The sequence below is a fragment of the Aspergillus pseudotamarii genome, assembly GCF_009193445.1.
Source record: "Aspergillus pseudotamarii strain CBS 117625 unplaced genomic scaffold BDV38scaffold_14, whole genome shotgun sequence".
Classification (NCBI taxonomy): Eukaryota; Fungi; Ascomycota; class Eurotiomycetes; order Eurotiales; family Aspergillaceae; genus Aspergillus; species Aspergillus pseudotamarii.
This window is the reverse complement of record NW_022475028.1, coordinates 84,984-109,753: the sequence shown is the minus strand read 5'-3', so window position 1 is coordinate 109,753 and position 24,770 is coordinate 84,984. Positions and strand designations below refer to the sequence as shown.

The 24,770-nt window shown below is 48.4% G+C and overlaps 8 protein-coding genes across 8 annotated transcripts; 5 read left to right on the top strand and 3 right to left on the bottom strand.

Moving 5' to 3' along the window:
- Window positions 1-692: 692 nt before the first annotated feature.
- On the bottom strand, window positions 693-1,935 carry BDV38DRAFT_39848 (uncharacterized protein). The gene is made up of 2 exons (XM_032063284.1): window positions 1,836-1,935; window positions 693-1,781 (listed from the first exon to the last, which is right to left on the bottom strand). The coding sequence occupies exons 1-2, from the start codon at window positions 1,867-1,869 to the stop codon at window positions 805-807; spliced, it is 1,011 nt and encodes a 336-aa protein (XP_031915801.1). The 5' UTR covers window positions 1,870-1,935; the 3' UTR covers window positions 693-804.
- Window positions 1,936-4,088: 2,153 nt separating this feature from the next.
- On the top strand, window positions 4,089-6,954 carry BDV38DRAFT_241101 (Zn(II)2Cys6 transcription factor). Its single transcript, XM_032053992.1, has 4 exons — window positions 4,089-4,687; window positions 4,751-4,880; window positions 4,941-6,575; window positions 6,636-6,954. Exons 1-4 carry the CDS (start codon window positions 4,287-4,289, stop codon window positions 6,810-6,812), a joined length of 2,343 nt encoding a protein of 780 aa, XP_031915800.1. The 5' UTR covers window positions 4,089-4,286; the 3' UTR covers window positions 6,813-6,954.
- A 364-nt stretch (window positions 6,955-7,318) lies between these two features.
- On the top strand, window positions 7,319-8,627 carry BDV38DRAFT_291018 (FAD-dependent oxidoreductase). The gene has a single exon (XM_032061636.1). It carries the CDS (start codon window positions 7,339-7,341, stop codon window positions 8,563-8,565), a length of 1,227 nt encoding a protein of 408 aa, XP_031915799.1. The 5' UTR covers window positions 7,319-7,338; the 3' UTR covers window positions 8,566-8,627.
- A 615-nt stretch (window positions 8,628-9,242) lies between these two features.
- On the bottom strand, window positions 9,243-12,285 carry BDV38DRAFT_291015 (terpenoid synthase; the record flags this gene model as incomplete). Its single annotated transcript, XM_032061635.1, has 6 exons — window positions 9,243-9,621; window positions 9,675-10,001; window positions 10,099-10,253; window positions 11,275-11,491; window positions 11,552-11,904; window positions 11,959-12,285. 6 exons carry the CDS (start codon window positions 12,283-12,285, stop codon window positions 9,243-9,245), a joined length of 1,758 nt encoding a protein of 585 aa, XP_031915798.1.
- Window positions 12,286-14,555: 2,270 nt separating this feature from the next.
- On the top strand, window positions 14,556-16,202 carry BDV38DRAFT_291014 (FAD-dependent monooxygenase spyC; the record flags this gene model as incomplete). Its single annotated transcript, XM_032061634.1, has 4 exons — window positions 14,556-14,851; window positions 14,934-15,205; window positions 15,278-15,648; window positions 15,702-16,202. The coding sequence occupies 4 exons, from the start codon at window positions 14,556-14,558 to the stop codon at window positions 16,200-16,202; spliced, it is 1,440 nt and encodes a 479-aa protein (XP_031915797.1).
- Window positions 16,203-16,406: 204 nt separating this feature from the next.
- Window positions 16,407-18,060, bottom strand: BDV38DRAFT_39816 (uncharacterized protein). Its single transcript, XM_032063283.1, has 5 exons — window positions 17,807-18,060; window positions 17,631-17,735; window positions 17,169-17,566; window positions 17,043-17,107; window positions 16,407-16,954 (listed from the first exon to the last, which is right to left on the bottom strand). Exons 1-5 carry the CDS (start codon window positions 17,954-17,956, stop codon window positions 16,533-16,535), a joined length of 1,140 nt encoding a protein of 379 aa, XP_031915796.1. The 5' UTR covers window positions 17,957-18,060; the 3' UTR covers window positions 16,407-16,532.
- Window positions 18,061-20,477: 2,417 nt separating this feature from the next.
- Window positions 20,478-22,456, top strand: BDV38DRAFT_39777 (cytochrome P450). The gene is made up of 3 exons (XM_032063281.1): window positions 20,478-20,768; window positions 20,825-21,268; window positions 21,319-22,456. The coding sequence occupies exons 1-3, from the start codon at window positions 20,584-20,586 to the stop codon at window positions 22,232-22,234; spliced, it is 1,545 nt and encodes a 514-aa protein (XP_031915795.1). The 5' UTR covers window positions 20,478-20,583; the 3' UTR covers window positions 22,235-22,456.
- Window positions 22,457-24,320, top strand: BDV38DRAFT_39778 (uncharacterized protein). Its single transcript, XM_032063282.1, has one exon. The coding sequence runs from the start codon at window positions 22,679-22,681 to the stop codon at window positions 24,116-24,118; it is 1,440 nt and encodes a 479-aa protein (XP_031915794.1). The 5' UTR covers window positions 22,457-22,678; the 3' UTR covers window positions 24,119-24,320.
- The last annotated feature ends 450 nt before the right edge of the window (window positions 24,321-24,770 follow it).

Sequence of the window (24,770 nt, the reverse complement as noted above, 5' to 3'; positions counted from 1 at the left end):
CAAGAGTTTACAGCAATCCCAAACACCACATTTGACGCTTCACAGTTTGAATTACCGCCATCCTCGCCGAACGGATCACGTTGCAGTTTCTCCAATCATTTCCGTAGGAGGGACATGTCTTGGCGTGTGTCATCCTGCATCAGACTACAGATTTATAAGTAGCGGAGCAAACGATTGAATCCAATCCCTCCCCAACCGGACGTGATTAAGAATAACAAAAAGATCAGTCAGGACATCCGCCGGGAGTTGCAAGACCTTCTTTGCCACCAGTGAAACATTTGCTTCATATGTCCAGCATTGTGAACGTTGATTTGATATACCATCAGGAAAGTCCGGACTTTCTTTCCTGGCCAAATAGTAGTGATGAAGGACGACCTTGTTTGACTACTCAAAACGAGACAACATCCGGAAATTGTGGAAAGTTGTATTGTTATTAGTATCGACGAGGGACTACCAATGATATTTTCCATATTGGATTCCTTCGTTGCTACAATTCTCGTATAGCTTCTTGTTTAATGCTATCATATGTTATCCAAGAAAAAAGCTATCGCTTAAGTCATATCCGTGCTCATGAGCTAAGGTTGTGTCATGGGGCCTAAGCGTAACAGTACCAATCGAGTCTATATTAGATACACTAATACTAGTCGTATGCAGGTGTTTGAGATTGTATGTATCGAATTGGAGAAAACCAGGAAATTCGAGGCACATCTAGCGCCTAAGTGATAAGAACTCAGGGAATGACTATTTTGAATAATTATCTACTCGCTTGTCGAGAATATCGACTTGTCTCGTTCCCCACTTGCATCAAGTAACTAGACGCACTTTTTGTAACGCTAGAATAACCTCGTGGTCGGCCGTATCTCTCCGCCCATATAGCTCAAATCCCACAAGCAATCTTTCCAGCCAGCTCCCCTGGTTCATGGCGAGTCTAGCAATACTACAATTGCTCTCCAGAGTAAACAAGCCCGCCGTCGCGACCAAACCTGGTCTTAGCCTTTCGACGAGGAAATCATCCAGTAAACCCTCTTCTTCGATCAAGAAAATTGTCAAGAGAGTATAGATAAATCTACAGGAGATCGGTATGCTGAAAGTCTCCGCCGCATTTCTCAGCTCGGAGTCGACTATTATTGAAGAATGCGAACTCTGTCTTTGCCCGTTGATGTCGACGCCAAGGGTAAGATATTGCAATCCTCGGATCAATCGTCGCCGCATGTCGCTAAGTTGTTGAAATGGAGTGCCGGGGAGGCAGGCCATGCAATTACATGTAAAGCGCAAGGCTTCGTGACGTTCATATCTCGTTCTGCACTCAAAATCGGACTCGTAACAGAAGGTGATCTCTTCACCAGCGTCTATGTTCCGAGTCGCAAAAATTGAAATCGTCTCTCCCTTAGTAACGGGAATCTTTGAGTTTGGAATACATGAATGGTTGAAACGGGAGTGAAGAGGAAACAGGCCATAAGCAGGAGGCCTGTCAGGGTCTGCTGTTGTGATGCAGAAAGAGTTCTCCGCGAAGGCTTGGTTCAAACTCGGAAAAGCCATCGACCCATTATCCCGAAGTAGTAGAACTTCTGCTTGCTGACTGGGTGATAATTCCTGAAATGCCATTCTCACATGCTCTTCTGTGATGTCTGTATGGGGTTTCCGGATGATGAAAAGTGGTTTTTCGCTTAGAATCCGGGACCCTCGCTCGATGCGTCTTGTGGCGAAAGCTCCCCATCCTTGGCCCAACGACGGACGTAGCTCTAATGGTACGTTTCTAGGGATTTTAAGACGGCGATATGCTGGAAAAGAGTTTTGGTTAGCCTCACTCTCGGGCTATGAAATGGGTGACCAACGATGATTAAGAGATACTTGGCCTAAAGGTGACATATTGAGGTTGACACTGGATTAGGGCAGTTCTGCTGGTAGCCTCGGACATTGGCAGATAAATAGTCGCCTTCCCGTACAGCGGTTTCCTGGGTCACAAGGCCGTCTTGAATAAATGGCACTAACCATCACGCACAAGACATAGATTAGCCTCATAGTTCTTTTTCTGAAGCCCGCGAGTAGAGGCCAATAGCTTCTGCTTTCGCACTTTTTCGACGTGACGTTACAGGGATTTTAGCCAATCAAATGAAGCCCTGTAGCACCAGTAAACTAGTTGCAGATTGACAGAAGTGGGGATAAGGCAGCAATGCATTTGACCACAACTTTGGACTTCGTATATGGCCTGCTTTCTTTGATCGACGAGGTTTATCAGTTGACTCAGAGTAATGGCCCTGGCTCATAAGTCCTCGGCTTTCTGCTTGGCAAAGTCGAGAAGCTCACAGAAAGCTAGTCATACGTTTGAAGGGTCTTAATAAAAAGAGCTTGACATATATAGACAATTGTAACCTTTTTTGTATTTCCTGCAGTTTAATCTGCTTAAATGATCCTCTTGGCTCGTAGCCTTTATCTTATATTGTAATTATATTCTATAAATACTTGCTAAGACATTGTTGATATTTGACAATTCACTATAACACGATTATATTCCAAGCTAGTTAAGCAACTGTAGATAATAAGATAGCAGCACTCAGAGCATAGCTAGAGAAAATCCATTACTATAGGGAAAATTGTAAGAGCAAATTTAAAGCTAATAATCTTCTCAGATATAGAACCGGATGTCTCTATTTACCAAAATAAGCGCTGCACCTATATTAATTTTTTGGATAATCTGAAACTTGCGTATAGTACTGCCTGTAGGATTAATCTAGACAGTCAGTTAATCACCAATATAATACAATCTAAACTCCAGGGTCAACGGGAGAGATAACTTGCTATAGAGATCAGTACTAATAACCCTAATCTCGAGAGTCCTAGAGCTAGATATGATAACATCTCCTGCACCTTTATAATACAGAAAGATAGCTTTTGTATGGCCAACCAGGATGGGGCAGATACTTCCGAAGAAGACACTGCTGGTCCTTCCACTATTATATACAATACCAAAGAGAGTCTACAACAAAATTCGCCCAAGTAGACCTTCAATGTGGAATATTACTAATTATTAATTTTTAATCAGAATTCAATTTAATCAAGAATTGACTGTGTTGTAAGTATTTAAAAATAGATACTTTTTAACGGTGGTGCGTAAAAAATGGAAAAATGCACTCAGAACTGAAGATCAATTTGTATACACGAAATCCCTTGTGGAACATTTTGCGGTGAAGACGGTGGTGCTGTGGCTCCGCTGTCGGAAAACAAACATAACTCGGAGAGAGTCGTGCAGCATGCCTCGTTTCCTCTACGAGCAAGCCCCTTCATCGTTCATGCTGCATCGGCACACATGTTGGCTAGTCAACGCGAAAGTCTTGATATACCAATCACGTTCAATGTCACGATTGGTATTTACGAGCAGGACTCTTCGAATAAAGCAGCGACAGCGATATCCGCCGACGGTCGACGCTTCACTGGTGAGGTTGTTATAGCCGCCGATGGGATTGGAACCATGTCACACAATATTGCTCTGGGGTATGCTGCCAAAGCTATCAGCACTGGATATTCTATTTATCGCCTGCGATGCCCTAGATCGAGACTTGAGATTGCTCCCGCATTCGAGCAGCTTTATCAGAATATGGGATGAGCGCAGATTCGTAATATTCTATACATTTAGCTGTTATAGGAAATTGCTGGCTAAATCCCTTCAATCACGCAGGGGCTATAGATAGGGTTGTGTTACCTGTAGCCTGTCAGAGATTTGCTAAACTACGGGTGTTGAGATCTGGATTACAGTTGGGCATGACCAAAAAAAAGAAACTACTCTTGGTAAAGCCCAGCCTCTCACTAGACGGTGTGTGTCTAGCTCGACTTACAGGATTTACCTCGCGTGTTATAGAAATAACCATTGTCTAGAGATTTGCTTATAGTATTCTCAATATCAATGATGACCGGGTGGGTCCTAGAGGAACTTTAACCAAGAATATGATTGGCCCCAGCATACCTGGCTAACTGTATATGTGATAATCAATCTTGGCAAAAAGACCTCAAGAAGGTTTAGGAGCCAAGGTGTAGGCTTTCCAATGGGCTAAGTCTCATGGACGCGTCCAAACAATATGCCGTGTACCCTACTTGGCTTTGCATGGGGCTTTATATCTCGAACTAAATAAACATGCAACCCAAGTGACCAAATCAGAGATTAACCAAAACGGACAAGGAATCTAGAAATTACTATTTATAGAAACGGCTTGGGGGCCGAATCTCAACGGCCGCCTCCTGACTTGGCGTCAAATCAATTGCGTGATGAATGATCTCTCGTGCGAGCTGATATGTCCAAGATGGTAGCTTCCATACAGAGCCCAGTGGAAGGCCCGAGTGGCACCCAGCCCCGTAAGCGGCCACGACCGGTAATCTCTTGTCTGCGATGCAGAGAGAAGAAATTGAAATGTGATCGAGTGACGCCATGCGAGAATTGCGCCAAAGCTGGATGCCCCGCGGACTGCGCCTACAACCAAGGTTCCTTTTCAGTTTCCAAGGCGAAGCGCGTCCGCCTGGGCTCTACTACTATCGATCAGCAATCTGCACCGCGGGGCGAGTCTGGAGGAGGTGCAGGCATTGGGATCATCGAAGACCTGCAGCAACGAGTCCTCAGATTAGAAGAGCGACTCAGCCTTGGGTCACGTGTAGCCAACACAGACCTGGATGAAGATAGCTCAGTGCTTCAGATTAGGTGATGGACACATAGCAAACAAAATTCATTGCTCCTGCCACTAAAAGCTAACTCCGTGGATAGCAATGACCCGCGACCTTGCGAAGTCATTTCCGAATCAGACATTTCACGACCATTTCTCGGCACTTTAGTTGTTAAGGGAACGCGAACACGATATCATGGACAAGATAACAGGATTAGCCTTCTGAACCAGGTAGTAGACTGCCGTTGACTTGGCGTATTGTGGCAGCAGCCAGACTGAGATTTCTCACAGTTCCCCCAAGCCAAGGAGTTCATTGCTCAGTGCAGTGAGAACTCGACTATTGTCGGCCTTGCTCGAGAAGTGCAGTTCCTCCAAGGAAAATTGCCACGCCAGTTGGATTCACCAGCATCAACCGTGGATGGTGAAAGTTCGCCCGAGTTAGTACAGCTTCGCGCGTCTCTTCCAGCGAAAAGCATATGTGACCGTCTACTACGCACATACACCGATAACTTCGAGAAAATATTCCGGATTATACATGTTCCCTCGTTCCTTCGCGAGTACTCGCAGTTCTGGACTGAGCCCGATCATGAATTGTACCAGTCCTCATCTGCATTCATACCACAGCTTACGGCGATATGCACCATATCGCTTGCATTGGATGGCCAACAGACGAAAATAAACGATTCCGCCCTATGGCAGTACTTGAACGGGCCGGCAATCACGCTGATCCAACTTTGGCTTCAGAACCTGACTCGTAAGCGGCGAACGGAGGTCACAACACTGCAAGTCGAGACCCTCCTTCTACTGAGTCGTCGTCTGCGGCTTGTGCCCCCCGAAGAGCTGTGGAAAGCTACAGGCACCCTGATCCGCTCGGCGATGGTGATGGGTCTACATCTAAATCTAGCGAAGTGTAGCGAGCTTTCCGTCTTTCAAGCACAGGTCCGGCGTCGACTATGGATCACGATTGTGGAGATGGATCTTGAAGCGTCTATTGCTTGTGGCATGCCGGTGATGACGTCCCCACACGATGTTGGACCACTACCGGCTAACATCAATGATTCTGACTTCGATGAATCCACATCCGAGCTACCATCCGCGAAGGGACTATCGGACCTGACCGATTCGCTTTATCAGGTTTCGTTAGCGACATCTCTAGCCGACCGCCTACGGGCAATGTCTGTAGTAAGAATGGCCCGAGAGCAGGCTGACTTGAGTGAACTGGTCCGGCACGGCAGCAGGATTGTAGAATGTCTTCGGCAGATACCGCGCCCGCTGAAGCTGGAGGAGGCTCACATAGACGAAAAGGATCCGGCAATGCTACTCAATTGTGTTCTACTGGATGTTTATACACGTAGGCCTCTCCTGTCCCTCTACCGGCCGGTCATGCTTGGGGATCCTCGCGACGATCCGGTTTTCCCAGAGATCTGCCGGATTGGCTTGGAGTCATCTCTCGCCATCTTGTCTTACCAGGATAATTTTGACCCAAGCGTAGCCGATCCAGAGGTGTGCAATCTGGGCGCATACTGGGACCTCTTCCAGATTTTCTGCAAAAGTGATATTTTATGGGGCGCCCTTAGCGTATGTGGATACATCAAGCAGTCCAGCCAAAGACGCATCTTCGACTCCCAGCAATCAGGCCGTGTAGCTCTCGGAAGCTCGATGCATAACAAAGCAAGCCTGACACGGACTGTTGAAAATACCTTGGAGAGTTTAACCGCAAGGATCAGCGAAGCAGGCAGTAACCTCAAAGATATTCTGCTTCTTGCAGTTGTTCTGCAATCCGTCCGCGTGCGCGGTGCGACCCAGGCCCAGGAAGAACGGATGTCGCAAGGAGCCAGTAAGGCCTTGTCTGCTTGTCGACAGCACTTACTTCCCGCGGTGGCAGAGGGCTCCTTCGGATTGGACCTCACTGATTTCGCCCAAATGGTAGGATTCATGGCTAAACCCTTCCCACCTGGTGACTCCTAGTAACGAACATGTGTATAGCTTCCAACTACCCAGCCGATGTTTACAAACGATGGTCAGGGCTCATTTGCCCCGTCCGCTCAGCTCCATCTACCCGAGGACTTTCTTGCACGGTCATCAGCACTGGCCATGGAGTTCGGTAATTTCCACGGGGACCCGTTCATCTTTGGGGACGATTCCTTCGCATGGAATGCATAATCTAGGATCTATTCCTGCGATGTCCATATCCGTTGCTTTTCATATTATCGGCAGTAGCTTATGCAAATACATCGACTGTATGACAGATGCCTAGCCGGTTCTAGTCTTTATAGCACGACGTTAGTAGTTATGGTGTTCTTTAGCTTTTATCGCTACCCTAGTGGTCACGTAGGACGTATTCCTGCTGGGCTTACTTACGCTCATGAAGATAAAGATATGTATGCGTTTTTTATATACCAAATTAACCGACAATTACTGTCTGCCGATCAAAACGTTGAATTTGGGTCAAATAACTGGTGTAAAATACAATATCGGATCCGAACTCGGATCCGAATGACTATCAAATCCGAAATGGATCTCCGGCTGACATCTTCCGCGACTCGGGAGTCATCCGCAGATAACATCAGATGTTCATACCTATTTTGTGAGGATATAAAAGAGACACTGACTTCGAACGTAGCCACCGTAAACAGTACCAACGTCAAACAAATAATCCCTCCCAAGAAGTCTGGCTTTGCGAATCACCATGTCGACCCCAGAGAACGTTGCCATCATTGGTGCAGGCCTTTCTGGTCTGACTCTCGCACTTGCTCTCCATCGCCAGTCCATTCCGTGTACAGTCTACGAGGCTCGATCTGCCCCGTTAGACATTGGGGGTGCTATCATGCTCTCTCCCAATGCACTCCGCATTCTCGATATCCTTGGAATATACCAGCGCATTCGACCAGAGGGATTTGAGTTCGACCATTTGTACTTTCGTTCCCCCGACAACGAATTGATCGATAGCTTCGAGTTCGGACACATAAAATACGGTTACCATGGTTTGCGGATCTATCGACATGTCCTCATCAAGGAGCTCTCAGAAATGGTGACCCAAGCCAACATCCCCGTTCACTACAACAAGAAATTCCTACATGTCAAATCTGAAACCTCGTCGGAAGTCACCTGGCAGTTTGGGGATGACACCACGGCGACAGCAGCCTGCCTCGTGGGCGCGGATGGAATTCATTCCCGGGTCCGGAAGTATCTCTATCCAGACCTAGAACCACGATTTACAAATGCGGTTGGAGTGACCGCTGCTGTTCCTACTAGTCAACTAGAAGCCCCCGATGAATATGAGTTGCCCGTCACGATCATGAACCCGAAGCACGGTGCTTTTGTAATCGCACCCCAGCTCAAGGATGGATCCGAGGTCTTGATTGGCAGACAGAAGCATGCCACGCAATTAGAACGGGAGGGCTGGGACCGACTCCTGAATGACAAACAATGGTGTATTGATTTTCTCCGTGACGGAGCCAATGACTTTCCAGAGATTGTGCAGCGAGCGGTGTCGCAGATCTCTGCGGCCAAGATCAACCTCTGGCCTTTTCATGTTGTCCCTAAGCTGGACCGATGGAGCTCTCACCTCTGCCGAGTAATTATCTTAGGCGATGCTGCACACGCTATTCCGCCCACTGCGGGGCAGGGGGTTAATCAGGCCTTCGAGGATGTCTATACGTACTCGTTGGTTCTGGCTAAGAAGAGCCGGGATATGTCGCTAGAGCAGGCCCTAGGGCTCTGGCAGCAGGGAAGACAAGCGCGAGTCGACAAGGTGTTGGAGCTTAATGCGCGAATTGACAAGCGTCGTATGCCGAAACAGGATCGAAACAATGATTCAGATGTGCACGAAGTGTTTGACTTGGAATGGTTATATAGTCCCGATTTTGACGCAATGGTGGACGAATGGCAGCAAACACACCGACCCCTTTCATAGTCATGTTGTTGAGACTTTCCAGTCTGTTTTTATATTGCTTACTTTTTACGCACGAGTACTTCTAGGTACACAATCTAATATCACACTATCAGGACTCAGTCAGTCGAGAACTATCTTGAAAAATACCTATTAAGGGGAAAGCTCCCATGTAAGAAGGTCATTTCCCTGTGCCCTCTTCATGAAGATCCACGACATAGGCCGATTTGAAATCAAACCGCTCGTGTATGCGGATTATGAGACCGGTTTCTACCCTACACGAGGGGTCGAATTGGAATACTCCTCTGATCTGATAGTGATGCTGCACTGGCCGTCAGCAACTGCTCAGGGGAATACCTCCCAGGCGAGTTCCGAACTATACTTGTAGAAGGGAGGCACCCCTAGGTAATGCCATGTTCAAGTCCGAGCACTTCGATAACATCCGCTACTCGTTGCAATTGTGTAACGTACATCCGAGCTCATCGTGACGGGACTGGTCGGGCTATAAACCTGCGCAACCCACGAAGAGCCGGAAATAAGGGAGGAGAAGCAATTCTGGAATTGAGAAAAACCGGTTATGCCTCTCTATTTGAGTACGAAGAGGCCCTAAAGTTGAGGATAATCCTAGACAGTAACTGAGACCTATCTTGGTTACATTCGGTTCCGCCGAAAGCTTTCCCCGGATTCCGGTGAAAGATGTATCACAGTAAGAAAGCTAAGATATCATAGATCCCTTTGGAAAATCCAACATTTTCTTCTAGCACGTTGACCATCATCTTTGCTTCATGCAGCAATGATGCCAGTCTCTCCTGGCAATAGTCAAAAGATCCTGTGGACCGAATATATTCCACGGCGTATTTCTTCACGGACTCCTCCTCACTTCTCTGTCGGAGGATATTGAGCAGCTGTTGATTATCTGGGTTACTATTAATGCTGTGGATAATTAGAAAGGAAAATTTGCCTTCTGTGAGGTCTTCACAATAGCCTTTGTTTTTGCTATACAAGTCGCTTTGCAGATTCTGATAGTCGTCACGGATCTGAAAGATGACACCCAAAAGATCGACAAGCGCGAGGAAATCGCTGCTCCAGTCAGCAATTCTGGCAGTGCACTTAAGGGGTAGATAAATTCCCACCTTGCTATCTCACTTTCCAGCTGCATTAGTTTGATTGCCAGCCGGAAGAGACCACCAGTTTTGTTCGAAATCATCTCGATGTACTCTTCTTCTGTGGGGCAGGTCAGGGAATCTCGCCAATATAGATCCATGCCCTGACCCCGGTGTAAACGGAGTAGCTCTTCAGTAAAGATTTCGTACGCCTTGGGGCGATCGAGCTCTCTGAGCTTCTCCTGCGCGGCGAAGTAGGCGTAATTCGCGGAGTTAATAGTTTGCGCGACACCGAATATGGAATGAGCCACTGGTATCCCTCGTCGCAGTTTGGACGAATCTTGAATGTCATCGATCCTGCAAGTAATCACATACGGTAGACAGAGTTAGCGTGAGTATGACTGACAAGTCATGCTATTTTTCTTCAGGGGTTGAGGGGAGGGAATTGGCGTACAAGAGAGACGCAGTGTGTAGTAAACCAACAACCTCCGCGATGATGTTCAACCTGTCTTCGGGAATCCTTAACCATTCATTGAAGGCTTGCATGAGCTTGCGACGAATATCCTTTCCGGGACATTTCAATAGATAGTCAACAGGCCCGCGAATGATCTACATGCGTCCATCAGTATTTCAGCTTTTCAGTAGCAAGAAGCAGGTATCTGTACCTTCTCTTTGTCAACCGAAGTAGACTTGGGACCCTGGGGAGATGGACCGCTTGTATCTATAGGCTCGGATGACAATGAACTCGGGGTGGGATAGCTTGCATCCAGGTTTGAAGAAAAGGAGGACGCAACAAGCTTCCAGCGATCAGGCACACCTGAAATCATTTCACTGAAGTCAGGGTTCTGCAAGGAGGATATGTAGCAAATGAGAGAAATTCTTGGAAGACGGGATTAAAGGTAAGAAGGCTTACAGGAATACGGTAGGCTTCAGACCTTTGGATGAAGGATGGTAGAATCTTATATGTAAGGGCCATGTGGGGTGGATTAAGCGGAAAGCACAGGGCAAGATCACACTGTCACCCCGGTTGTTAGGAGGCTACTATTTCTTTTACAGCCGGATCAGATATGGGTGAACCCTACATGCTATGTCCGGTGTGCATATCTTTGGCCCAAGAATCATTCAGGTGGACTGCGGTTGATGGGCTCTCCTGGTCTGGTCGTCAGCTGTATCGAACAGGTGACAGGATACTTGACGGCTGTGGCTTTAGCTAATAGCTCGGCATTTAATATGCGTGCACGGTCAGCCTCCGTTCCATGCTCTACCAAGTCTCCCCTTTCGCATGGTCCATTTGGAAAAGCTGGTTTGCACTCAAACAGCCTTTTTACATATTCTCCAAGTAACAACGGAACGGCTCCTGGCGTCCACATGGTTAGAAGGGAGGAAATCTAAGTTATACAAGGCAATAAATACAATCGAACCAATTTGGGGTTGATATTGATAGACTAAAGCACAGAAGCACCTATTCTCACTATCTCCGTACTATCGCACCTAGTTACTAGTAACATTGTTTTATTCCCACTCACTTGTCGCTCTTCATGTCCATCTTCTCATTTCGTCCCCAGAGTGCGAGCCAGTCCTGGATGGAAACTGCTGATTTTTTCATTTCTGTGAGACATATATTTCGGACTTGATCACTCTGAATCACTCGCAGCGCTTGTCGAATATTATGTGGCGATCGAAACTCCAACGCTCGTACCACGCAATGTCCTTTAGAAGCATTCAAGGCAACAACAATTGGGTAAGTAAGCTCGCCGTTGCGTAGGTCTTCCGCAATGGCTCCTTTGGCTTTGGCATAGTCAGAGGAGTACACATTTTTGCAATCATTTTGCAATTGGGAATACCATCTAGGGAGACGACGAGTTAATGCGATACTCTCCTAGCACTGACTCTCTTGATCGACTCACGCTACAGTACTTAACGTATCATCGTAGGATTGGTTCTCTAGTACGAGCTGTCCGACCAGACGGAAGAGGGCACCAGTCTTCAAATATGCCATTTGGCGATATGCCGCTACGCGCTCCTCTGGCTGAACGGGAAAGGCAGGGAGACCGTCCCGCCGCCAAACAAGTGAGAGGTCTTGCCCTTCTAGTATCTCTTCGAGACATTGCAGCAGCCATGGCGCAAGCTCTGGGAAGTCGTGCACCGTGCGATTCAGTAGTTGGGTTACCCGGTAGTACGCTCGGTTTGCAGTCTCCGAGGGACCATAGATACAATGGGCAGCAGGGCGTCCTTTTCGATAGTCACTGTTGTCACTGATCTGCGAGCCAACATCAGTGAGGAAAGGAACTGTTCATGGAAGTATCTCGCATACATCATCAACAAGCATCAGGCAAAGGTGAATTCCATCCATGATCTCAAGGATCATGTGGTACTTCGCTGGGCTCTCTGCCTTGAGGTTAGGAGAGAGTTTGTCGACGAATGGTGCCCAGTGATGCGTTCCGTATATCTGTCGGATGTAACTGTATGGGCACTCTAATGATGTTATCTCAGAGGGAGTCCTTTTGCCCACCAATAACCTCCTTACGGAGGGCACGAAACCCGGCAGTCTGTCCCACGCCAGGGCCGTGACCGGAATAGCCAGCACGGCCAGTATAGCATAGGTTGTAGGCTGAGAGAGAAAGCCATGCAGGAAGCCCATGATGGTAACGATGTCAATGATTGTAGTAGGATCACTGTGCATGAGAGCCAAAGAGTAAAAGGTATTGCAGTTTTCTTTGTCTTTAATTTCCTATGCGGCGGGTATCGCTGGATATACGGCGGTATGTTGGATAGATGTAACGTCAATGTCGGCCAGCTTTGCGTCTTGCATACATCTCACTGAATTGCCAATCCGGATGTCTAGCTGTTATGCTGACCATCGCCGGGGGCACATTGATGCCAGTAACACTAACATTCAGGCACCGACTGGGACGTGATGCGAATGCAACGTAGTCCCTGTATAGGCATGAGGTGAGATTCGTTAAGCTGATCTAGCAGACTCAGCTGCAACATGGGTACCGCCATTTGGGTCACACATCAGCATATCTCATTCTTTGCCAACATCTAGTTATTTCAAATCTAAAGAGGACTACTCTGCGACTTAACAAGGGATCCTTCGATTATCATGGACCATTAACATATCCATCATAATTACCCCGCGCCATCCTTGAGTTTAGGATCCTATCGCAGACCCCTCGATCAATAGAGAACTATATCAGTAGGCATGCATTTTTGTATCATTCCAAGCTGTACCATTGACATGTTTGATAACTCTTGAAATTTTAATATCACTAGGTAGCATAGACAGTCAATGCCTTGGTTATGTGTATAGGGACTGGACGGGCGACCAGCTACATCGGATTGATGTACGAATTGCCCAAAGACCGTCCGGATGGGATGGCGAGGATGCCATTGTGATCCAGAATTACAAGGGAGCCGTATACAGTATCATCTAAATTTACAGAATTAAGAGTTCAAGTAGACTAGCCATGAACTGGATCGTGATGTACTTGGCAATCTAATTTTCCCCGAATAAGTGGGCATATTCTCTCCCCCTAGTTATGCCAATCTTCCTTGTTATTTTCGTGCTCAAATGATCTAATACCTCATTAGCCATGTTGTTTTAGAGTGGAGAATGATTTAAGACTGGCTTTTTGTGGGCAACTTCTCCCAAATGCTTCTCAGGGTCGCATGGCTCGTCACAAGGGGAGGCACCCGTGGGGGCTCGTATACGCTTTGATATATGTAACCCCCATCATCGCAGGCTTTCAACCCACGCCTTGCCAATGTTGGTTCGGTGTTTCTATTACCTAGACGGGATTGAACAATGGAATTGATTGGATTCGTTACTCGTACTGGTGATGGGCGTTCGCGTGGCGAGCAAGCCCATTAATTGTGTCTATTTGAATATCTTTTCTTTTCTTTTCCCCTGGAAAGGTCCTATAGTATTTTTTTTATTACTTCAAAACGTCGGAAGAGGCCAACGGTATGCACAATGCGCGCAACAAGGATCACCTGCTTACTGTGGGATGCTGGGCAGTTTTAAAACTCGTCGAACCCTTGTCTCACTCATGATATCGCTCATATCGTGTCGGTCAGTAGTAGGGGGACTTGACGGTTGATAGGATGCCCGATATCCTGTGTAGCACAGGCATCATCATTTGGACCAGGGCTGCCTCACATTCAATCGTTGGTTCCGGATGTATATGATCCTTGGTGGCTACTTTACGTTGATTGGTCTCACTAGATAATGTTGGTTCAAGAACCCGCTGGGTCTCGGAAGACCCCGGGAGATATACATTTTCGTAACGCCGGGCCCGCATTCTGTCTTCGCTCTGTACATATTGGACTGGTGAGTGATGCGTAAGACGTGGTCGTATTAGGATGTGAGTTTTACAGGCTCACCTAATGCGCTCATCCAAAGTCCGATATAGATATTGTCTTCATGGTGACTCCTTGAATAGTTTCTGATAAGAAATCCCGAAGTCCAATGACAGGGCATCCACGTATTCGATCCAGTGACCCCGTGCCGGTGCGATTCTCCGGTGGTTCTTTTTGCAATGGCTAGTTCTGGACGATCATAAATGCTGTACCGTTGGCTGGGGACCGTGAGAGCTGAAAAGTGTAAAAAACAAATGATAGGGCTCTCGTTTTACGACCAGCCCCGCCAATAGATCCATAGAAACCATAGTTTGAGCTTTTCCCTAATGTCCTAGAGACCTGGCATCATCGTGATACATCTTACCCGCATGCCTTCCATCCTCTATGAGACACAGGTAGCCCTTGGGTGACGGCTTGGGTAGCTCCTTGTCTGCTATTCACCCTCTCATTGTTCATTGTCCCACGACGCTTGAGCGTAGAGTACTCTGTATTTTCTGACCTTAACAGGCGTTCATTCTCTGCGTCAATACCTTCTGTGTACTTTCCGTTATGTGTGATAACGATCGCTTCAAAGTGATTATTGTTGGGGGATCTATCGCTGGACTCACCCTGGCGCACTGTCTCCATCAGGCAGGAATAGACCATGTTGTCCTCGAGAAGAATTCAGATCTCTCTCCACAGGTGGGGGCATCAATTGGTATTGTCCCCAATGGGGGACGTATCCTAGATCAATTGGGGCTCTTTGATGCTGTGGAGAAGATGACCTACCCTCTCCGCATGGCTACTATCACATACCCCGACGGGTTTTCTTTCCGTAGCAATTATCCTAAAGCCGTTTATGAAAGGTCAGTAATATAGCGGGTTCATGGCCAAGTGATAGAGTCAGGTAGTAGAACTAGCTGACAAGATCGTTCTGGTGGAAATCAGATTCGGGTATCCCATTGCATTTCTAGATCGACAGAAATTCCTCGAGATTTTGCACAAATCATACCCTGACCCGATAAATATCCATACAAACTGTCGAGTGACGCATATTCGACGGCTAGATAGTCATATTGAAGTTGTCACAATCTCCGGACAGGTGTATACTGGGGACCTAGTGGTCGGTGCCGACGGTGTCCATAGCGTTGTCCGCGCTGAGATGTGGAAATTGGCGGACGCGCTGGGGCCTGGACGGGTGTCGCAGCGAGAAAAGAGAAGTAAGTAATTCTGTGCTGTATTCCCTGATTCCCCGGTGTCAATCAACCTCTGACTGATTTGCTCGATGAAAGGCATGAAAGTCGAATACGCCTGTGTGTTCGGTATCTCGTCGCCCGTTCCAGGCTTAAACCTCGGAGACCAAGTGAATGCATTCCATGATGGCCTGACTATTATCACCATCCATGGGAAAAGCGGACGGGTTTTCTGGTTCGTGATCAAGAAATTGGACAACACCTACACGTACCCGGACATGGTGAGATTTTCGAGTGCCGATGCAGTACGTACATGTGAGCAAGTCGCGCACTTCCCACTGGTGAACGGGGCCACTTTCGGCCAGGTCTGGGAGAACAGGGAAGTCACGTCTATAACAGCATTAGAGGAGAATGTCTTTGATACCTGGCATGTGGACCGCATCGTTTGTATTGGTGACAGCATTCACAAGGTAAGATCAATAGCCCTAGCATTACTGGAGAGCTTCACATAACACCGTAGTAGATGACGCCAAATATCGGACAAGGAGCGAATACTGCAATCGAAGACGCCGCAGTCTTAACCAATCTGTTGTATGATAGGCTCTCGAAGAATGGGCAGAAGAAACTCCTACGGCCAGCGCTTGAAAAGCTTCTTCATGAGTTCCAGTCCGAGCGCTTCAGCCGTGTCAACAAGATCTACCAAGATTCCCGGTTCTTGGTCCGGCTCCATGCACGAGACGGAATCATTAAATCCCTGCTTGCACGATATATAGTGCCCTATATGACAAGACTCCCGGTGGATCTAGCTTCGAAGTCCATTGCTGATAGTCCTATAATTTGCTTTCTCCCTGTTCCATCGCGCAGTGGGCCTGGATGGTTGCAGTGGAGTCGAAAGAAAAGAAGACCTTCTGCCTGGTGGATACTGGTATTCCTTGTGGTTGTGGTCAGCTTCGTCCTGCACTCGCCCCAGCTTGTTATTCCAGAATTCTGGAGCAATTCACTGATTTCTGGACCGGTTGAGTAATGCTCGCTAGGGCTTTATAGGTTAGTCGGTACATATACGAATAGACCATCTTCAAAACATAGGCACTTGGTAGATTTCATTTATAGACACGTCGACTGTTCATTCATGGCGAGATAATACACAGTCGCTTGTTGTATCTGGCTTGAATACAACACTGGCAGTAATGTATGTCAGCGGACGGAGACAAGTATCCCTGGAACTTTCCTCTATACTATGGGGTGTGAGCACGACCTGGTAGCTACGAGCGCATACGCGTCAGCATGGTTTACGTTGATATGAAATTCATGATCATTCGTATCTGATGGCTTCATAGTATTTCACTTGCCCATCTCAAACCGGGCTTTCACTGCTCGTGATGTGAAAATCACGCCGCACATTGATCTGATACTGGTATTCTGAATCCTTTGGTAGGATCAACTCGTGATCTGATAGTTCATCTTCAGTTCCAACACTCGACGACGTCATCCCCGGTCCAGTCTCGATGGGTGTACTCGCACGCACATTTCCTTTTAGCCTATTCTGTCGCTCCTCTTCCGTGGTCATGAGAGACGAGAGCGGCAGGGCGTTGCTCCGCCGGAACGACGAGTTCGGCCACGTACGCGATCCTGGAGTCGAGGGAGTATTTTTGTTATATGATCGACCGGTTCCCGGACGGATCATTCGTAGCAGAGGGCGGAGGGTCGCCAGACTACCGGCAAAGATTCCCAGGCCGGTTTCAATGTTGGACCACACTGCGATACCAACGGTGGCGTCTGGAGAATAAACGTCAGTAGGTGTTCGTATCAGAGTGCTCCAACCATGCGACAAGGCACGGTATGAGGAGATTGCAGGAAGACTTACATAGGAAGTCTGGGTTTCGAAGTGTCTCGACGTATGCCATCCGGACAAGAACTGCGACGGAAGCACTAAAATATGCGTGTTAGAAGACTACGTTGGTGGACGGTCGAGGACGTTGTGGTGACATACATGCAGGCCATGCCTAGAAGACCGGCGACGGCAAACTTCAGATCGCGACGCATCTGCAGATTGCGAACGACGAACACGGGCAAAACGCCAACCGTCAGGTCAAAGATAAAGGACACCGCGCTGAAGATATACAGAGCCACGATGACCACGGTCATGTTGATACAGGACCCGGAAACTGGATTTTCCGTAGATAATCGCATCCAGAAAAACTCCACTGGTTTACACTGGGCGAGAAGGAGGATCCAAAACATCAATCCAAATATCACCGCCAAAGTGGTGACCACATATATCACGGCCCGTTGAATTTTGTCCACGGTGACACGCAGGAGGAATATGCCGACGGAGATCTTGCACAGTATGGACGAGAGGCAGTAGGCAACATCACATAAGAACCAGTACTACGTATACTGTTAGCACCATAGGATACCTCTCAGTCTAGGAAGCCCGGCAGAAGAAGCTTACTTCCATGGCGGTTGTTCTCTGATGATCTGTTAGTTCAGTAAGGTGCCTTCCGGTCCCGTATAGGCTTCCACCGATCATGCACCCGGAAAACATGCCAAAGAAACCCTGTTCCAACAGAAAAAAGTGTCAGAAATGCATTTTGAAACTCCCGTTCACCTATGGCAACAAAGACGTACCAACGCCAATAACATGATGACATCATCCCAGCCGAATGCCTTCACAATCACCAGGCGTACATAGCATCGGAGAGCCGTAGCCACTGTAGCTAATGCCAGAAAGACCGCCGCAACTGCTCGGACCTCTAAGCTTCGATCTTCGGCCATCATGAGTCCCCCTGGCTGACGGTTGCTACGCACAGTTGATTCAATATCCGGAGGCGCCACACAGGTAGACAACTGCCGCAGACTTAGGGCTTCATGAAGTCATAGTCCCTGGTGGTTTTATCCGCACAGGTGGTGCCTGAGAAGAGGATGGAAAGAGGAGTTCGAGTTGTCTTAAAATCAGACTGGGTTGCTACGGTGTAAAAAAAGATTCTTACCCAATGTCTACGCCTTTCGGGGCGAGACCCACGATCGGAAGGTCTCGCGTGGTTCGATCCACCTCATCAGCTTCGAGACCATGTGGTAAGTGGAGTCCGTGGCTCACAGATGGGAAGCTGATTGAGTCAATCAGAGAACCGGGCTGCTCGCTACCGTTGGCCGTTTGAATCAATCCTGCTTTCTCGGACCTTGGGTCCAGGCTTTTGGGAGGCATTCACGGCAATGCCGAAGCATACTCCGTAAATACCGACATTCCTTTTGTCCCTCACTTCATTTCTTCATCCTTGAACTGTTTTAATTTCTTGCCGAGTTGCCTGGCATGGCCCTCTCGTATCCCGACTCAGGGACCCCAAACTCTTATACTCTTTAGCTGCAAGGCCAGGGCGAGTGAACCAATTGGTTTCTGAGAGTCCCTCTCGCAAGTGGCGAGCTCGGACGCCTCCCGATGCATTCCAGAGCTGAGCCATGATTCATGTTTGAACCCTATTTGCCGGGTTTTGTGCTGGTGCAAAGTCTTCCATGTGGGGCCGGAAATTACTTGCCTCGGATGTTCCAAGAGATCTGAGATCGTGGGGCGCTTTGGCCCCCAATCCTAGTGCTTAATATCTACCGGTGTCGTTGAACCTGCGACAAGCCTTCCTGGACAGTGGTAGGGGGTACTCTGTATATACTCTCGTGGTGACAGAATACCGCAGAATATACGATTCCTGTTCAATATCACCCCTTTCTGGGGGGCCAATATGATTGCAGTTAGGTTTCGGCGAATATGCCCCCATATTCTAGATCTCGTATAATGCAATTTCGATCCCCAATTCATGGAACGCCCCAGAATCAAAGCGAGGGTACGAAATAAATTGAGATAATATGAAGTTTAATATCCGAAGAAAATTCAAATTAATTGAGTCCTGTGATCAAATCTACCCACGTGCTGCATCCTACCCTAGTTTCGTTCCCCCTCGGAAATTTGGCCATGCGTTCGAATCCAGGATGAATCTCCGCTTTTTACTCGTGTCCTCTATAGCAAGTTTTATACCGTCGGGTTGCATAATCCATTTGTGAGTCCCCTTCGAAGCTCTGACTATGTAAAGACCACGGGTTCTCTTCTAGTGGCTGAATACTTACCGGTTTGTCCATCTTATTCACATTTCCGCGACGTCCATCAATGTCTGCCACAAGGTTTGCGTTTATCCTTATCGAGGTTTTAGACATAAATCTAAGTAGTATATTCAATTAATACTACATAGCGAATGACTATACAATGTCCAGGTGCAAGCCTGTGCTGTTTTTATGCATGATGGGGAAATGTTTAAGGGTGAGCTTGATCGCTCTATGAAGCAACAAGGGCTATCTATACATATATATATGGACACTCAAGCAACGAGTTGAGGAGATTCTGTACAATCGAGGCATGAGACCTACAATTTCGGCATGGATCGTTTTACAGTGACTGATACTTCTGTCTGAACTTCCACTTATCCCTAGGGACGTTTTCCTACGTACTGTTCGACGACAGGATGGGAACCATTCTTCGTGGTGACCCGCGCAGATCACACGCACGGACTGTGTATAGAGACCCACTGGATCAGCATCCGTTGTGGATATAGATCATACAGCACAAGAAAACGGCCAGTGGGGCATTAACAAGACTCTTTATGCCTTGGATAGTTCCAGGTAGTCTATCCTCTGTAGACTATTGGAAGAATTCGACGAACTCTGCATGGACTATTCGGACTGAAGCAAATCCACCAAGTTCCGTAATGTTACATAATGATAGTACCGTCTCTCGACCGAGGCATATACCGCAAGGAGACAAGATAGGGAATACAAACCAAGCTTTGCCAGCACTGACAGCTGTAGGTTAAGCGTTCTGCGATACAGCAGACGCACATATATGCACACGGAGGTGCGATGAACTCCGGTACTGACTGGACTTGATCTGGGCGCGCGTTGCACGTGTAGCACTAACTAATAGGGGAACGGTGCTTAGATTAGGTAATCCCATAGTTACCAACTAAATGATCCCGTGACCTCCTTAATGGATATGATAACTTTAGCTACTTGGTCAAAGGCCTCGTACACCGTCACATATATACTAGAAAAATTCTAAAAATCTCAGAATATTAAGGATATAATAACTACTTGAAAAATACTTCGAAAGTACTGAAGATATACAGTAGTGGAGAATAATACAAACTAACTATTCCAATGAACTTAACTAACTTGAACTAGTTAGTCAACTAAGCTCTTGTTCCGCTTATTAGTAATTCCTGGTCAGTGACATGTGTTTTGGCGGTCAGCGGTCAAGCCATCTCGCGTCATGGGTCGGCTTTGGCCTTGCATACACAACCAGACCTTCCCTCAAATAAATACATATCCCCATGAACAATAACCAATAATCAATCTTCCACCGAAGGATGTCGGACATACCCTCCGTCATCGGGTTCACCCTCCTGGTGGCTCTCCTGGCATCCATCTTCTTTTTCGTCCAGCGAAGGAAATTGGATCCCCGGGAACCACCTGCGGTCTCCAGCGCCATTCCGCTGGTCGGTCATCTGGTGTCATTCCTGTACTATGGCCTCGAGTACTTTGCGATTATGAGGTGCGTTGCGCGCGTCACTTCGTCATTGGACAGAGCCAACGCGCTGACTGCTAAAGCCGCAAAAACCGCCTCCCTGCCTTTACGATGGACATGCTCTATACGAAGGTCTGCATCATTGCATCGCCGGAGCTGGTCTCTGCAGTGCGACGGAGCCGCAACGCAATGTCACTGGGCCCGTTGTTCGCCAATGTCGCCGAGAATGGGGCAGGTGTTAGCGGTCGCGGGATGCAGCTTCTCCGGGACAAAGAGTCTGGAGGTCAGGGCCTGGGGCTGCAAACCGCAGACTCCATGCACCCGCCGCTCTTAGGTAGCGGGCTGGATCAAATGAATGGGAAGATGATCGCTGTTCTCAACACAGTTATTGATGAGTTGGCCTCGCAACCAGACAATGTGGTGGACTTCTATGAGTGGTGCTCGTACGCCATTACGGTCGCCAGTACAGATGCCGTGTATGGCTCATTGAATCCCTACCGGTCAGAGAGCAACCGACGCGCTTTTTGGTGAGTATTTGGCGTCTCCACGATATCGGTTGGAATTAAACAGTGTATAGGGCTATGGAATCGAATTTAAGCCTGCTGATGATGAATACCCTTCCCTGGATCACCGCACGCAAACCGTGGAAAGGCAGAGAGCAACTAACCCAAGCCTTCATCGAATACTACCAAGCGGATGGACATCTGGATTCCTCGCAATTGGCATACAGTCGATGGAAGGTCCAGCACGAAGGGGGGGCGACTATCGAGGACATTGCACGTTTGGAGGTGACTACGGGTCTGGCCATTCTCTCCAACACCGTCCCAACCTCTTTCTATTGCCTGTTTGACATCTTCTCTCGTCCCGATCTTCTTCAGAAAATCCGAGATGAGATCCTGGCAGGTGCCTTGTCCGTGGATTCGGCGGGCGTTCACACCTTGGACCTGGCGGATATCCGTGAGAAGTGTCCGATCCTCGTCTCCACGTTCCAAGAGACTCTCCGTACGCGGTCAAATTCCGGGCAGCTGCGTGTTGTTCACAAAGATACGTTGCTCGATGATCGCGTGCTCGTGAAGGCCGGGTCCATTCTTCTGATGCCCGCAGCAATTATTAACAAGCACCCTTCCGTCTGGGGCTCGGACGCCGATACATATGAACCAGACCGGTTTAGCAAGGTTGACCCGGTCGAAAAGCGATCAAAGGCATCTGGATTCATGTCCTTTGGTTCATCCCCACATATTTGCCCCGGACGCCATTTCGCATCGGGCGAGATCTTGGCGCTGGTGGCAATGATCCTGGTGCGATTTGACGTTCGTCCCGTCCGGGGGACATGGATCGAACCCAAGGTCAACACAAGGGCAGTCACGGCATCGGTGCCGCAGGTGGCGGAGAAGGTCGAAGTGAACCTTTCCGAGACATCCAAGTTCACAGGCGTGAAATGGAGATATCGCCTTACGCGGGGGAAGGGGACTTTTGGTCTGATCACTGGATAAGTGGCTGGCTGGGACGTCTCTAGCGGTTGCGTCAACTGGGATGCTGAGCGTAGAATATATGCTGGAGTTTCGGAAGTATCTCGCTGTCTTTATTCTTCGTTAGTCTGTGAATGTTTCACCAACTCTGTATATAATGGGCACCCTGTCCGTGTAGATACGTGGAGCCAAGCCCTGAATATCGAGTCCGAGAGCTCTTCCTAATCACTTGACGCGTGAGAATCATTCGGTCGCAGGAACCAACCGGGGGACACCAATGATATGGATGCTATTGGGTATCGTCCTCGCATATATTAAACGTGCCGAGGCGCAGCAGCATGAGAGCCCCGCATTATCTAAGGCGGGCCATACGAGTATGGATGAGCGCTGGTCCGGCACACCGTGTTCCTTCCTGGCTGGTATACCACGATCCTTCTTTCGAAGCCATAGTTTTTGGTGTCTCTCAGGATGGTCCATCAGGAAGTCCACCACTTGCATCCGTACGGCTGGGAATCCAGCCCCCAAGAGGAGCGGTATAAAATCTCGACGCTTGACTACCTTACCGGCCTGTGCTACACCCACTTCGCCATCTACTTTCGCTTGGATGATGGGAGGAAGGCCAAAGCTGCTGCGGTGTTGAAGGAGGGTCTCGAGCGGACCCTCGGCCAAGTTGGCCACCTTTGCAGCACCATCGAAAAGGACTCTGGAGGGGGTCATTCCTTTGTGAAGCGGAAGGAGAGCACGGTGCAGTTTGTTATCCAGTGGCTGGACGCGGCGAGCGATGCGGATCGATTCCCCTCGCTGGACGACATGGAAAGTTCGAGCTTTGCTGGAATTACGCTGGGTGATTTCAAATATTGGAGCATCGAGCCTATGACATACGGTGAGAAGCCCGAAGCGCACCCGGATACTTCTCCGGTTACCTCAGCCTTCTTACTCAACGTGGTTCATGGGGGACTTGTCCTAATCTCCCACATGCACCATTATGCCAACGATGTCATGGGCTGGAGGGGATTTGTGCAGCAGCTTGCGGACAACTGCTACGCCGTGGAGAAGCAGACCCCGTTCCCAACGTGGGACCCGGCCTGCAATGATGTCTCCATTGTCTCCAAGCCGGATCCGCCCGTGGAGCAGCTGGTTGACGGACCCCCTGCGCCGCAGCAGCACCCGGATCAGAGGCCTGGACAGTGCCTCCTTTTTCACCTCCCCAAGAGCAAGGCTACTGAGCTAAAGAGACTCGCGACACCTCAGGATGGAACGTGGATCTCAACGTACGACGCTTTTGCCGCCTTCATATGGCGTACCACCACACGTCTACGTCAACCTGTCTTTGGGATACCTCTCACCACCCCAATGTTCTGGTGTGAGGCCGTGGATATGCGCCGCCGGATGAAGAACCCCCCTGTGCATCCGCACGTCCAGCACAATGTTCTTTGGGCGGCACTATCGGACCAGGCACCTTTCCCGCCGCTCACTCACGGCGATGTCATCTCAGACAAGCCGCTCTGGGAATTGGCGGCCTACATTCGCAAAATTACCAATACTCAAACACAAGAGAACCTGGATACTGCACTGACCGCGATCTCGCACATTAAGGACAAGACGAATCTCAACATCCGCATTAACTCCAAGCCACCCATGTCCATCATTACCACGGACCACCGTGATGCTCGAGTCACCAATGCAGACTTTGGGTTCGCCCGCCCGCTGTGCCATCGTCACTTGCAGCAGGGGGCAGGTGTCACCGTTGGTGTGCACCTCGTGTACCCTCCCAAGCTCGATGACAATCCGGACTCGGATGAAGGTAATATGTTTGCTCTCATGTATGAGAAGGAGCTGGCTCGGGACCTGATTAATGATAAGGAGTTTGCCAAATTCTTCGAGTATAAGGGTATTGATAGTGAATAAGGGTCATTCTGGCCCTCTGTTAGTGACGACTGGGATGTATTGCTAAATGATACGGCTATGGACCTTTTCCGCAGCACATCTCTTGCAGTGGGTAAATAGGATGTGACGCCGATCCTCTTATACCATAATGATATAAAGAAAGTCTGGACCTGAACCTCCTGTGTGGGAAAGGCTAGCACTGTATTATGCCATACACTATTACGGTGAAGCTTGTATGAGACGGACCAAACCTGCTCGCAGGATATCTATAGCGAGTATGAAACATATTACTAAAGAATATTGGACGAGCAACATTCAATATACAAACAATCTTATAGAGCTTATGGTAGTTGTGATCGCCCACTGAAGCAATTTCACATCATGATCCGTCTCATGTTATAACGCGATGTGACGACGACTCAAATCATTTTCTAGGAAGCGGAGAACCGGTTTCTGAATTGAATAGCTCGATTAAGAACATGAAGGCATTAAGCGGCAATTCCGGTCCATTCCAGTCGAACCGCGTTGCCTTATCCCTGATCTTCCCTCTGACCGAGAGTGAACTTGACTGATGCTGATGATGATGGACTCCACGAGGCTTGAGCTGTGGTGCAACGCGATCATCCCACACTGAGCATAAACGAACATAAAAAGCATAAGCCAAATCTGGCAA